At 39.5% G+C, this 15,932-nt stretch overlaps 1 protein-coding gene across 1 annotated transcript in view; it reads left to right on the forward strand.

The window, feature by feature from the left end:
- FAT2 (FAT atypical cadherin 2) overlaps nt 1–9,061 on the forward strand; it is an 82,492-nt gene extending 73,431 nt beyond the window's left edge. The window contains exons 21-24 of the mRNA XM_015824821.1: nt 1,665–2,106; nt 3,262–3,418; nt 4,818–5,404; nt 7,408–9,061. Of these exons, the coding sequence (XP_015680307.1) occupies nt 1,665–2,106; nt 3,262–3,418; nt 4,818–5,404; nt 7,408–7,946 (1,725 nt within the window). The 3' untranslated portion in view covers nt 7,947–9,061. The remainder of the gene's footprint in view (nt 1–1,664; nt 2,107–3,261; nt 3,419–4,817; nt 5,405–7,407) is intronic.
- The last annotated feature ends 6,871 nt before the right edge of the window (nt 9,062–15,932 follow it).

The following is a 15,932-nucleotide window of genomic DNA, read 5'->3' on the forward strand; positions in this document are numbered from 1 at the left end:
TTTTATATTGGGTTCATTTTAAGGAATTTGTAAACAACACAACTCTAAAATTTGGTTTAATTCGGTTTTATAGGGGGGGATTGTATATACACCTTTGTTTTAAATATATGTTGTGAGCCGCCCTGAGTCCCGTCCGGGAGAAGGGCGGGATATAAATTAAAATAAATAAATAAATAAATAAATAAATAAATAAATAAATTAAGCTGACCAAAGCTAACCCAGCTTGGCTTTCACAAAAAAGCTGTTTCCTCCACTGATTCTATTCATGGAGAATTATCAGCTGCTTTCTCCTGTTTGAATCCTGTCGCTGCTCCTGCTTGGTTGCAGTGAGGGAAAAGCCAACCGGGAATAGGCAACAGCATCTGTTGCATTAAGAGAGTAAGAACAGAATCATTGCTGTGGCGCCATTTTATTAGCTTGAATCCAAAGGCCAGAAGTATTCTTAAATGTCAATGTATTTTCTTCACTTCTGAGTGGATAATAGGCAGGAACAGAGACAGCCGGGTCAGGCCTCCTACTGTCATGCATGGTACTTCACATGCAATGGCACAACCCCATCTTTTCCGTATGTCCTTGTGTCAAATAGAATTGCCAGTGCAGCTGAAAAGAAAAAGAGGAAAGGGGTTCTGGACAAATCACCTCAGTTTGAAATCAGTTGTGCTCCTCCCTTAAAAAAAAGAACAAACAGCAAAGGTGAAAATGTGTTCTTTTTTTTTTAGTAGTACATATATCAAAGAATATACATATAATCAGTGTCACTAAAAACTTCATAAACATAGTCTTTAATATCATTGCCATGAAATGGCACAAACGACAAGTAATCCTCTATTTACAATCACAACTGGGACCAGGATTTCTGTTGCTAAACAAGGTAGTGGTTAAGTCAATCGCACCCAATTTTACAACCTTTTTGCTAAGGTTATTAAGTGAATCACTGCAGTTAAGTGATCATGCAGCCATTAAATGAACCCAGCTTCCCCCATTGACTTTGCTTGTCAGAAGCTAGCTAGGAAGGTCACAAATGGTAATCAAAGACCCTGGGATACTGCAACTATCATAAATATATGCTGCTTGTCAAGTGCTCGAATTTTGATCAATGACGGGGGGTGGTGGTCCTGCAATAGTCATAAGTTTGAGGACCGGTCATAGGTCACTTTTTTCAGTACTGTTGTAACTTCAAATGGTCATTAAATGAATGGTTTTAAGTCTAGGACTACTGTAGTGTTATTAGTCATGTTAATAAAAATTCATCCTGGTCCTTAAGTTTCCTAACAGAGAGAAGATAAAATTTTGCTTTACTTCCCATAGCTTTCTTGTTCTTCGCTCAAAGGATTGGAGCAGGAAGAAAGAATTAACTTTGAGTAGCAAGGGCTCGATTCATCAGAAATTATAGAAGCTATTTGAAACCTAGTTGGAAACTTATAACTTGGAGTGTACAAACTGTCCAATGACAAAGAATTATTGTTTTGGAGTGATAATTGCTCAGTGACGCAAGTAAAGCAGTTAGATGTGGAAGTTTCAGTAGATATTTCAAAATGAAGCTGCCATTTATTCGGTCAATACAAAAAAAAAGAGGTCTAAAATATGTTTTGGATTCTTAGACTCTGGCAATCTAAATCAATATAAAATACTTATTTTAAACATGTTTTGTATATCTTACGCAGCTTGTTAATGGAGTGCCTCATCTTGGATACAGATGTCGGAGCGGCTTTAGTGCGAACCTTTCATCCCATCGTTTTGTGAGCGACAGAGTGTGGCATTCAATCTTTCTAGAAGTGAAAAGCCGCTCCATCCACTTGCTGGTTGATGACATGGTGAATGCCTCTCTCCATCTCCCAGAGAACTGCAGCGTTTCCCACTCCACAAGAGATCTGTTGATTGGAGGACTAGTTCAGCACCATCAGCCTCAGAGAATCACTGGTGGGTTTAGGGGTTGCCTGAATACAATTACTGTGGATGGAAGAAATCTGGTGGTTCTGCCCAAAGAAAAACGGTCCAGAGGAGTGGTTGAAGAATCGAGCATCAGGCAGTGCTGTCCACATACTGGTGCCTGTAGCAGCAACCCCTGCCTCAATGATGGACTCTGCAGTGAGGTACAACATGGAGGTAAATGTAGTTTGGAGCAGCTCATCTTAGGGAATCTTGGGAAAATTACAAATATCTCTAGGTAATTGATCACGGAAGCTTCTCTTCCTACGGTAGTTATTTAACCACTATATTCCAAAGTTGTGTGTTCTGAAAAGGCATGAATTTCTGTGGGATAAAGAGAAGGGATAGGCAAAGTGAGCAGGCTGAATGTTCTCATGTTTTCTTTGAACTACATGTTTAAATGTCCATCTGCAGGATTTCCTTTTAATGAAGGAACCGAACTGATAGGCTCTAACTGTAATGAAATATTGTTGTAAACTGTCTTACAACAGGGTGATTCTGGTGGAAATAAAGCATTATTATAGATGTGGGTGAGGAAAACTATGCAGTGAGCCTCCAGCAGAGTGAATAGAATTTAAAATAAAAGTGATTATGCTAATGGGTGAAAATGATGTGTTTAATAAAGGAAGAAGAAATTCAGTTGCACTAAATCTTTGTGTAAATTATTTCCCTGCCTGCAACAGTTCTTCCTTTATCCTGGTCAACATGGAAGTGACTTTGATACTAATGTCTGGTAATGGAAGGTGTCTACCATGAAACTCTTGGAAACACCTTCTCTAGAATTAGAATTCAGTTGTGCACTTTTGCTACATTTGCCTAAAGCCTGCTGCTGCAACTGAGTGGCATGACTTGACAAATAAGCAACTAACACAAAGTAGACTACATCCCTCTTGCTTTCCTAGAGATCACAGTGACAAGATCAGAATTCTGTTTGCTCAGCACCTCATTTACGTCAGCTGCCCTTCATGAACAACAAGGTTCACCAAGAGAGAGGGTGCAAGTTCAAGTCCATGCAGATTTATATTCAGGTCACCAGCATGTGGCTGAAGTTTAGTTGTAAATTTACAATACCTTTCACATCAATGTTGCCACCTGCAGTGTCAATTGCTGTGCATATAATTGTAGTTGCCATTTAAGCAGAGACATCATATCCCCAGCTTCTTAGTGGAGATTTCAATGCATTAAAAAAGTTATTCCTTGTGAAGAGGAACTGTGCACCTAATTATTATAACATAACATCATCTGAATTGTATTCTGATTTTGTACGTGGCTGCCCTATCCACTTTTTAAAAATAAATTTTCTTTTGCTTTTATTTGACCTATTTTCATTAGGTTATTTTTGCACCTGCTCCACACAGTTTTCTGGAGATCACTGTGAAGTGGCTGATGGCCTTTGTCAAGGAAATACTTGCTTACATGGAGGGACGTGTGAACTTACTAAAAATGGTGGCTATATTTGCCATTGCCCTGAGAAATACTGGGGGGGAAGGTAAGAATATTCTCTTAGTGCTGACTTCATCCTTTCGAACTTCAGCAATGATATCATGTCTATATTAATTATTCTGCAGTGCATATATTCATCACACAATAGAATATCGCAATGCAATAGACATGTCTATTTAGGAATGTATGAATATTCAAAATTTTAGAACGTTTTTAAAATTTTTGGTCACCTTATATTATCTCAAATATTATGGAATCATAGGCAGTTATGATTAAGATCTATTTGCTTATCTTTTTATTTGTTCAATAGAAAGACTGAATGAACGAATGAATGAACGAACAAACGAACGAACGAATGAATTGCTATGTAGACAAATTAACTGTTGTATAAATAAGCAAGATTGGAGATATGACGAATACTTAGAATTAATTGATGTGTTGCATGAGTTTCTGTTGTGAATACACAGGACATGACTTTAATTGTATTGTGATTGCGTGATTTTGTTTATGTTACATGCCCTGCCAATTTTAATTTGAGATTTTAAGAGCCTGTTTATATAGATGAGTGTTTTATTAGAAATGCTCTTCTAATTATACTATATTTTATGTTTGCCTTCTCTACTCAAAGTTTACACTATCAGGATCTTACAGAGGGATTAGGTGAGGTCAGGCTGTTTTGAACAAACCAGCAGTCATATATTTGATATCTGCATGTCCCAAAGCTCTGAAGGTCTAGAATAGAATAGAATAACTGAGTTGGAAGGGACCTTTGAGGTCTTCTAGTCCACCCCCCTGCTCAGGCAGGAAACCCTACACCATTTCAGATAAATGGTTGTCCAGTCTCTTTTTAAAAACTTCCAGTGTTGGAGCATTCACAACTTCTGGAGGCAAGTTGTCCCACTGATTAAGTGTTCTAATTGTCAGGAAATTTAGTTATATTTTCTGAACCTTTTGGGTTTCCACTTAAATGCAAATTCATTGGCACAGCAATCCTGTGTGTTGCGCTCCACAGATCTCTGCCAGTTGAGCAGATACGATCATGATTGGTATTTCAGTTTTCTGCCCACTCCATGATTCAGACCCAGGAACCATCCTTGAGAGTTTCCTCAGTATTTTTAACATTGGGATATTTCTCTTCTGAGATGAAAGCTGTCGCCTATTTAAGAGGAGGAAATTTGGAAAAATCCTATGGACCTGGGATAACTTTGTAGGGACTAAAAAATTCTATGTATTTAGAGGGCAGTGTTGATTTCTGCTTCCTAATTCTTTCCTCAACTTCATCTATTGTAAAGAAAGGACAAATGAATTAAATTCACAGTAGTCTTAAATGTGCAGAAAATGGTAGTATACCTATGTCTCCTTTTTTTTTCTCTGAAGGTCCTGCTTTTAGGTTTGTAACTAGAGTTATTGGTACTTGCTTGCTGATGTCGGTCTTTTGATCACAGGTGTGAAAAAGTTGCTGAGAAATGTTTGAAAAATCCATGTCAGAACTCGGCACGTTGTGTGAATAGTGAAGGTTCTCCTCACTGCATCTGTACAGATCACTTCCAGGGAACATTCTGCACCCAGAGAATTGGTATTCCAACCATTAGTCCATCCAGTGAGATTTGGAAGCCTGAAGGGATTGCCAAAATTTCTGCTGGGGTGTTAGGCATAGTCATCCTGGTGATAGCTGTTATAGTCATTCACAAACGCTACTGCCACAAGGTCAAAGCTCACAAGCCAGTGGCCAAAGAAGATCCAGACCTGCTCTCCAAGAGTGAATTCTCAAAAAGCGTTGGAGTTGGCACACAAGGTCTTTCACCCATTGAACTCAACATTCTCAACAATGGTCATCACAACCATTTCAGTGCTCTAGACCCAGCCAAGCCTTCTGTTGTGCCAGAATTCACCGCCTTCAATTCAAGCAATATGCAGAAACAACGGGGTGCCATTGTGTGCAGTGTGGCTCCCAATCTCCCAGCTGCTACCCTGTTATCTAACTCTGACAATGACTCAACACTGAAGAGTTCCTGGACTGGAGATAAAATGGGTTTGTTTTAGCTTTGTTTTTCTTTCTCCTTTCCTCTGTTTTCACTGGATTTTTCCAAGTAATGTTATTTCCATGCTCTAAAGCCACACTGGTTATTCCTATGTTTGGTGGTATCTAGCTGTTCTTTTTCATAACAGTATTGTGTTATGGTGGTATCGGTTTTGTCACATTTAAAACATAATTATTCCTTTCCAGTTAGTATATTGTTGTCCTACACATTGAATATAGTTACACAGTATCAGATAGTTCGCAAACTATGGTCACATCAGTCATCAAGAGCAACACAACATAGTGATACAAGTAAGCTCTAAGTAAATAAATGTAGCCAGGGTTTGTTGTTGAAGTTTCTCAACTATTTTTCAAATGAGCTAAATAGATCAGTTATGACTAATATCTTCTAACAGCAATATTCTTCAATATCAAAGTTATAGTAATATTAAAGACAGCTCATGTTAAAGAAAGACATGATTAGTACAGTCAGTCATATCAAAAAGAGAAATGTCATAGACCATTTTTATATGAACTTGGGCAAAGCACAAAGTAATAAGGATTAAAGAATTAGAAACAAGGATCATATTCGGGGGAAAGTCTATATATTGAATTAAAGAACATTCAGATGCATAAGAAACGAATTAAATTTGTACTGAGTTACAACTTTTAATATGAAAGAGGAAAAACATATATGAGGGTATTATCATATTAAGTATCAGTTAAAATAGTGATGCACAAAATGATACATATTACAACATACTGACATCCTCTCATACAAATACTTAATTGCAACCACTGGTCATATCAGCCTTACATCCCCCACAGCAAATAACAGTAACAACTGGACACAATAGAAATGGACAGCTACTCAAGATATCAATTACACAAAGTCACGTTACTTGGAACAGAACATACATTGCAAAGGTATATTTAGCCATCCTAAAACCTTGGAAAGGATCCAGTAGTCAAAAGAACCAAATCCAGTCCAAACTATGTGGTAGGCTATGCATAAATAACCACCAGCAGTAATATACAAAAATCTGGCAGATACGCAGCTGTGATCAGTCTCCTTTTTGTCTGGCAATATGCTTAACAGATACCTTTCTTTGAATACTACATTCCCACATTACTCCATGCAAGTCTACACAAACAGCAGCAAGAATATGACTGGACCCTGGTCTTCTACTGAGTAGATTAGAAAACTTTTGAAGAAAAGAAACCGAATCTCAAATCATAAACAACAATCCAGATGCTGGGTTTAGAACAATCAGAACACTGAAAACGAAATGGTTAAGTTTTGTTCTGAGGTTGGAACCAATCAGAATGTGTTGTTTCTCCCTCAAAACAAAGGTCTTGAAACACATACAATTTGTTTTGCGATCATAACTGACAGCTATTCTGTCAGAATGTTTCTGGAACTATCTCTAGTTCAACATGTTTTGTGTATCCGCAGAAATAGTAGAATTGCAGGATACAGTGAGCATGAGTAGCTGTTGGAAACAGCATTTGTACAGTAAATAAGGACAACAAATAACAGTAATGCTAATGATAAAATCTGATAGGTTTGAAAATTGGTCAAGAACATGTAATTCACTTCTGAAAATATCCATCAATATATTTCATTTATCCTGTCCCTGAGTCTATCACTGAGTTTGATCCATGCAATGAAAAATCTTTGTCAAGAATACCCTCAAACCAGGTATTGTATTGTTCCAAAATTAGAACTGGAGTAGCATGCTAGACCTTAAAAATTGTTTTAGCTCCTGGTGAGATGTTTTCTCTGAGTAGATTATTTTTATTCATGCTTGGTAGACTTTTTGCAAAGTTTACAATTTTACAGAGCTCAGATTCTTAATTATATAATACTTAAGAAAACAAGTTTCCCCATGGCAGACCTTCATTCTCCAAATTATGAAAACTTATGTGGTTAATATGAAGATGCAGTGAAATAATAGCTATTGCAGACTATATATTTATTAAGAGATACTCACAAGCTTCTGATTTTATTTCAGTGTATCCAGGAGAAACAACCTACTGGCCACCGAGATACCAGTCAACAGACACTCAGGAATATCATCAATATGAAGTTATTGAAACTCCCCTTCCACCTTCCCCATGCCATCGACCCCCTCCTCCTCCTCCTCCTCCTCTTCCTGTAGACTCAGATCCAGCTGGCCTTTATGGTGGCTTTCCTTTCCCACTTGACCAAAGCAACAAGCGGGCTCCTATTCCGCCTCGCTACAGCAATCAAAATCTGGAAGACTTCTTACCCCCTGGTTCTGCTGAACTAGCTTCTTCCCAGTGTCAGAATGAATACACTGCAATCAGCTATTACCCTTCTCAGTTGGTAGAAAACGAAGGGCCCCTTTACCATCCAGACAATGGGTACAAGAGGGTTAGCATGAGACTTAGTGTGGCCCAGCCCTCCTACGCAGACTGTGAAATCAGGCCTATACCGAATGTCAGAACTCAGCCAACATTGCCTTCTAACTATGAGGGCTCCGACATGGTGGAGAGTGACTATGGAAGCTGTGAAGAAGTGATGTTTTAAAAAAACAAAATACAGTGCATCTGCATTCACAATGTGCCCGAAGGAGAGGACATTTAATTCAAGTATACTTCACTGAAATGTGCAGCCTCTCCATTTTAACAGCAGCATCTTTCCTCCCGGGGAAACTGTGCTAAAAGATAGCGTTCATGGGTTCTGCCCGTGGTCCAGCCCCATTTTGTTTGACTTGGGTGGGACTTCAAATGGATCATGTTGCTGTTTTATAGAGTTGGATTATATCTGGACAGAAAGATGGAATTGCAAACCAGGGCATATGAAAGCACTTTCAGTGAGTGCTGATAGCAACTGTTTTTCTCATTCACAGTGAGTCCTTGAAAAGCAAGTGGCAAATTACAGCAATTCTCTCTGTGCCTCACACAGGTTGTTTTATTCATGTATCTCATTCAAAAAATGGTTACATTTATTGTAACAATGCAACAGAAGGCGCTTATTGGTTGTCAGCTATAAAGGTAGCAACACTGATAGTCAAGTGGATTCTTGCTGTAAACCTCAGAGAGATTGGAACTAAAAAATTATTGAGTAGCAGTCAGAATTTTTTAATATTTCTTTTATTCCTAAGAGCCAAGATTTTCATTGGTCTAAAAACTCCCAGAATAGAACTGAGATTTTGAGGACAGGCTATCCTGGAGTTGTGTCACTGGTCATTGACAAGGGACAGCTTCTGACTGAAATAACACGAAGGTTTATGAGTGTGTTGCATTGCCTTTAATCTAGAAATTTGTTGTTTCTATTAAGAAATATACAAGGATGTCACACTAATCTAGAAAAGGAACTAATGGATGGTATTTGATGGACATTACCTTTTTTTGATTCTCATAATTTCCTAGAAATTGTTATCAAGGAGCTTCATATTCCTGTCTAGTTCACTGCCTTGAACTATTCATGTTATGGATATGGTATATATGCATATATTGTGCAAAGTTGTGTATGAGAGAAAATGTGTGTGAGAATCCATTTATGGGTTTACCTAGAAAAAGAACCAGACAAAAAGAGGAGTAGAGTAGATTATTTAATACAAGGCTGGCCCATACTTTAAATGCACTGTATATCTTTGGTTAAATTTCTCTGTGAGAGTTTATTGTGAATATTTGTTTATAAAAAGCAATAAAGAATTTTAAAATGATATACATGTAGTAGAAGAAGAATGGGTAGTATTGGAGATAATCAGTAGTGTTCATAGCTGTCTGTTTATTTAGGGAGAGTGGATTCTGGAATTTTTACTTTTACTTAAAAGTCTAATCTCATTATACCATGAATCATAGAATCATAGGGCTGGAAGGGACCTTGAAGGTCTTCTAGTCTACCCTCCTGTTCAAGGGAGGAGTCGTTATATCATCAATAAAGCAGTAATCCTGATCCAGCTATAATGGCTTTCCAGGCATAACAATTAGATATATGTTTGTTGCACATCTTCATCTCTGGAGATATACAGTATATGCCTAGTTCGTATCATGTGCAAGTAGATTATGATGAAAATGAACTTAGGTAACTGATTTTAAATTACAGAACCATGACAAACACAATGCAAGAAAGGCAATTATTGATTTGTCTGTTGATAACAAGTTACAGTTCCAAAAACTATCCAACCTCTTGACTTCTAGAAAATGATTTCAGAATTATATAAACTTATATATTAAGTTTATATAATTTATATATAAGCATATAAAGTTTATATAACTTTTATAATATAATAAATATTGCAATGTATATCATAATATATAAACTTTATAATTTATATATAAATTATATAAACTTTATAAAATTATATAAAGAATTATATAATTCTTGCAGAAAAGTGCTTTAACCCAAGATTTTCTTGCTTCAACTACAGAAAAGAAAAATGCAAACCATCTATGCTGCATTTCAGATATTAATATATTCTACATGAGGATAATCTCAGCTAACTCTTTTCAGTGGTGTGTTAAATAATATCCGCTCCAGTGACTAAAGCTCATCTCGTGTGATGCTGGAACATTAAACACAGTAATATTATGGCCACCTTCATCAATGAATTGTTCTTATGAGGATGGTGGTCATTATGGTGCAAGACTAAGATGTTTTATCTGTACAGGCCCCTATGTTACCATTTTAAAAAAAACCTAAATTTTATCTTGTCATGCCATCTGGTGGTTAATATTACATTAGCAGTTGATCTGCATCACTGGCCATCAATTATACTATTGAATGAGATTATTAACCTTGCTTGCAAGAGGTTCTGAGATCAAAATGGTCCGGCTCCAAACACCAGATGTATCGCCATCACCAGCGTCGCTTTAGTTGCTTTAGTTAGATTTTTCTCCATAGCCTTAGTTTCTTTCCATGGATGGAAAAAATTAATAACCGCCTCACTTAGGTGACAATAAAACCACAGGAGAGGCTGCTTTCTCAGCTTCACTCCGGAACGTCACAAGGACAAAGGAACCAAAGCATCCGCTGGGCCAGAACAGGAGAAAGAGGCAAGTCTGAAATCGAAAAAAATAGCGGCAACTTTTCCTAAGAACAAGCAGAGCGAAACAGTACAAGTGCAAACCACGCCTTAGCTTTACACGCGACCTCGATTCATTTGTGCACCCACCTTCCTACAACGTCGGGGAAAATGCAGTGATCTGACCACTGCAAGAGTGCGCGGCCAGCACCACAACGAGGTTGAAAGCACGGAATGGCCAGGTGCGCCCTCCACAGGACTAGCTTCTTTGTGCACAACTTCTGGAAGGCAACGGGGAGGCGCGGGGATACTCCAACTACAGCGATGGGGGGAGGGGGGCGTTTGGGAATGAATTGCAGAATCAATGAGTTGGAAGGGACCTTGGAGGTATTCTAGTCCAACCCTCTGTTCAGTCAGGAGACCCTCGACCAGTTCAGGCAAATGGATGTCCAATCTCTTCTTAAAAGGCTCCAGTGATGGAGCACCCACAACTTCAGGAGGCAATTCATTTCACTGATTAATTGTTCTAATTGTTAGGAAATTTCTCCTTAATTCTAGAAATCTAAATTAGTTCCAAGATCTAGAATTGACTACTCTCCTTCCCAGCAAAATCCTCTAGCTGAGAATGACCGGATATCATAGCACGATTCTGAAAGGTCCAGCGCTTGGGAAAGGCAAATGGTTGATATAGCTTTGACCCCTTCTTTGGTTGGCCACTCAACGCCTGCTCTAGCTTTGCCTCTCCTTGAATTGGCAGGTTGGATTAACACTTTGTTTCCTCCAAAATTACTACAGAAAAAGCAAAAGATTTGGGAAGAGGTTCTGACCAGTTTCGTTTCTGCAAAGAACCAAGCAAGCTTTCTCCTCTTTTAAAGGGGACTTTATGGGGGACCTCGTTATCTTTGGCATGTAAATGTACCTAAGAATGAGTTCCTCAGTTACTCCTTTCCCAGGCCCCAGAATTGCCAAAGTGCCTGCAGCATCCAAGTAAATGGGAATGTAAAAGGAAGAGTTTCAGAGGAACCGGTCTGCTGGGTTGGGAAGGGAAAGTGGCCTCTATCTCCTATGTGGTAACTTTCCTCGCCTTTGTCCTCATGATCACCATTGCTAGTCATCCTGGAGAACTTCTTGGTGATTCAGTTAGTCTGCAGTAACAAGAAGTGGGAAAAGCAGGTAATGGAAAATCTGGCCACAACCCTTGATTTCCAAGGCTGTCCCATAGCCTGCAATGCCTGCCTGACTAGGCCCCTAGATCAGTGGTGGCGAACCTATGGCACGTGTGCCAAAGGTGGCACTCCGAGCCCTCTCTGTGGGCACGCGCGCCATGCTCCGGAGATGGCAACCGTCCCTCTTCAACCAGCCGCCTGCTAACTCGCTGAGGTCCCACGTGGCTGGATGCATCCCAGCACAGCTGGTTTCCCTCCCCCCCCATCCCGTCCCTCCTGGCCTCGCATGCTTTCCTTTTCCCAGGTACGACCCACTGCATCGCCTCCTCAGCTGTCGGCCGTCCGTCCAGCTGAGAGGCAGCTTTTCTGAACTGCTGGCCACAGGCTATGAAGCCCCAGAGTGCGCCAATCAAGGGGCCGGCAGGCTGTGGCTGCTGACGGACACTGTTGGCCCCCATGTGCTCGCTGGCCTCTGTGTGCAGGGGCCGATGGTGTCAGGCAGCAGCTGCCCCAGCCCCTGCCTCGCCTTGCCCTGCGACAATGGCACCCCTGCCCTGCTTTGCCTCACCCTGCAGGACGAGCCTCCTGTCCACTGCCCCACCTGCCAGAGACCCCTGGATCTTCCCCAACCCTGCCCGTCCCCCATAGGCGTCCCTCCCCATGAACAACATCAAGGGGACCACACCCACCTTGGCTATACCCACCCAGCCTGTCATGACCACAGCCACACCCACTCAATGGACCACGCCCACCCGGCACCCAGCGATACATAAGTGGGTTTTGGGTTGCAGTTTGGGCACTCGGTCTCTAAAAGGTTCACCATCACTACCCTAGATAGTTTCTTGTCCCTTCCACTCACTGCTACAATCTGAGGAAACAAGTTTCCCACTTGTTTCAGATCACAACTGCCACAATGTCCTGATGGCACAGGGTATAGGAGCTGCAGTCCAAAAAACACAATGTGTGAGGGTACAAATGTTTATGGTATCCTTTGCAGAAGCACAGAACTGAGATTGAATGACTTAAGATCAATCATTCTGTTGCATGCACAGAAGATATTGCTGACTAGGCAGGGCCCGTTGTGGCCCATCTTCCTTGCTCTGGGCATGGAGATGACAGATGGATCAGCTCCTGCTCTTTGAAGAAAGTCCTATTTAGATATTCCACAAAGTGAAACAGAGGCAGAGACCTGCATTGTAGGATCTCCTACTTGTGTTTTGCTTATCAGGATTTCTGTAAGAATGCAATCATTGCAAAATCATTATAGAATAATTGCTCTGGGTGAAAGTTTTAATCCTTTCTCTGAGATCAGTATGACTCTCTTCTGTTGTGATTCCCCCACACACACTTTCTGAAGAGCTATCAGCAGCTGTGCTTGTTAACAAAATTGGTACCAATAGAACATTTCTAGTCAACAGTGTACAGCCTGCTTTGTTCATTATTTTTTCTGGTATCTTAAAGAATGAACATATTTCTTATAGCATAAACTTTCCTTGTCCCTTTATGGATGTATTGTCATTCTAACTGAAGCCTCTAAGAATATTAGAATTGCACCTTTCCATGATCCTCTTTCTCAAGGTCATAATCATCTTTTTCTGTTTCTATTCTTCCCCCAATAACTGATACTTAGATTCCAAAAATAATATAAAGCTGACATGAATAACAGAATAACAGAGTTGGAAGGGACCTTGGAGGTCTTCTAGTTCAAGCAGGAAACCCTATACCAGGGATAGGCAACCTCGGCTCTTTTATGACTCATGTACTTCAACTCCCAAATTCCTGAGTCAGCATAGCTATGCTGACTCAGGAATTTGAGAGTTGAAGTCCATGAGTCATAAAAGAGCCGAGGTTGCCTACCCCTGCCCTATACCATTCCAGACAAGTGTCTGTCCAGTCTCTTCTTAAAAGCCTCCTGAGATGGGGCACCCACAGCTTCTGAAGGCAAACTGTTCCACTGGTTAATTGTTTTCACTGTTAGGAAATTTCTCCTTAGTTTTAAGTTGCTTCCCTCCTTGAATAGTTTCCATCCTTTTTTTTTTGTCTTGCCCTCTGATACTTTGCAAAACAAGGATGGAATAAACCTGGTTGAAGAAGCAGATCAGTGATGTAATTTTTCCCATTGCCCCAAAGAGTCATTCTAGGTGAGATAGATAGACAGACAGACAGACAGATAGATAGATAGATTTTTCCTGCCTTTATTATTTTTTCTTTTTATATATATAACTCAAAGTGGTGAATATACCTAATAGACTTTCTTCGTCCAATTTTCCCCACAGCAACAACACTTTGTGGTGGGTTTCGCTGAGAGTGAGTGACTCGCCCAAAGTCACCCAGCCGGCTTTCATGCCTGAGGCAGGACTTGAACTCACAGTCTCCTGATTTCTAGCCTGGTGCTTTCATCACTTAGACCAAACTGGTACTGGGAAAAGACTATTTTATTTTATTATCCTCTGTCTTTTTGTCTGTATAGCACGGGAACCAGTTATATGAAAACCTACAATACCTTCTTAGAAAGATATGCAGTTGTTTAGCCAATCAATTACTCATTTATGGAAAGAAAAAAAAAGCATCTTTATGATGTCCCAAAGATGCTTTTTTACGAGGCAACTGGACTTTCTTGTTTTTTTAAAAAAACCTTTCACTTCTCAGCCAAGAAGCTTCTTCAGCTCTGACCGGATCGTGGGGAAATGGAAGGATTTATACTCCTTGCAGACAGCTGGTCATTTGCATTCTTTTAGAGAGTCATTGATGCCACCTGGAGGTTTATCTGTGTCCTCAGGGTCACAGGGAGTGGAGCCTTCTTGGAACCGCTGAAAGGACTGTGTTGTAGACTGGAGATAGATGATGTCGTATTCCCATCCCCCTTGTCGAGAGAGGGCTGTTCAATTTTGACAACTATGACCTGCATGACTGAAAATCTCCATGGACATCTTTATGATGATATATAAAAACATTTTATGATGAAATGTCAATGTTGTTGAGATGAATGGTACACCCAGTTAAAGTGTAATACAATATAAACATGCTAGTAACTAAAAGGAAATTTATACATTCTTGGTATTAACACAACTCTTTTGAGTGTACTGAATGAAATTTCATATTAAATGATCCCAAACTGTGAAACCAATCAGAAGACAAGTTCTAACTTCTGTACAGTGCTACTGGTATATAGTGGAATGCTGTTAGAGTTTCTCAGGACCTGTGATATTTCTGAAGAACCTAGAAAGTTCATTTAATTTTCTCTAACTGCAGCCAGTTACATTGCATACATTTTTATAATGATAGACAAACATGACAAAAGCTAAAATAAGAGCCCAGTCTCTGTATGAAACTTTCAGTTAGAAATCATAGTTCTACACACTTTGCAAACTTCTGCAGTTGGAATTATTAATCCTATGCCAAGTATGGATCAGTTTGTTTGTTTGTTTGTTTTAAAACAATAAAACAGTTTTATTCATGGAACTGATAGTTGGGTATTTTCAAGTTCTCACTGTCAGGAAATTCCTCCTTAGTTCTAGATTGGATATCCCCTTGATAAGTTTCTATCTGTTACTTCTTATCCTGCCTTCAGGTGCTTTGGAGAATAGATTGACCCCCTCTTCTTTGTGGCAGCCTCTTAAATATTGAAATACTGCTATTATATCACTCCTTTTCTTTGTTAGATTAGATATACCCAGTGCCATACAACCGTTCTTCATATGTTTTAGCCTCCAGTCCCCTAATCATATTTGTTGCTCTTCTCTGCACTTTTTCTGGAGTCTCACAACATCTTTTTTTATATCAAGGTGGAAGGCTGCTAGTGCTGCCAGTGAAAAGTCATTACCCAGCTAAACCTTGTTTCTCTTTTTATTATTTATGATAAGAAAAAAAAAGGTTTGTAGAAAACCGTGGGAAAGTTTCGAATGGAAAATGCCACTGTTTGGACTTTTGCAATGGAATTGTACAATAAATACTTGGACTGGAAACACCCTCTGAGTTTTGGTCAAAGGTGAGGAGCACAGAAGATGTTGTTTGGATCTGTTTCTTGCTTTTAGCATATAATATTCTACTATATTGCAGTGTACTCTAGGAGTTCTGTATCTTCCTTCTTTAACTTGGCTTCTATAACCATGAAAGTGAGATGTGTAAGTTGCATATTATCCCATACTGCAAGGAAAAATGGTTTCTTCTCAAATAAGGAGTCCTTTTACTGGGATCCCAGCTCACAGAATTTTTATTCAGTCAGGCCCTTGATCAATCAGGGAGAAGAATGAGTGGACTGTCGCTCCTTCCAGTAATAAGATCTGAATTAATTTCCTTACCTGAAAGTTATAAATAAATAGCTAATGTGTGCCAGGCTGTGAGAAGACCTAATATCAAACTTTCTTCTAGACTAAT

The sequence above is a fragment of the Protobothrops mucrosquamatus genome, unplaced genomic scaffold (assembly GCF_001527695.2).
Source record: "Protobothrops mucrosquamatus isolate PMUCROS unplaced genomic scaffold, P.Mucros_1.0 scaffold2369, whole genome shotgun sequence".
Classification (NCBI taxonomy): domain Eukaryota; kingdom Metazoa; phylum Chordata; class Lepidosauria; order Squamata; family Viperidae; genus Protobothrops; species Protobothrops mucrosquamatus.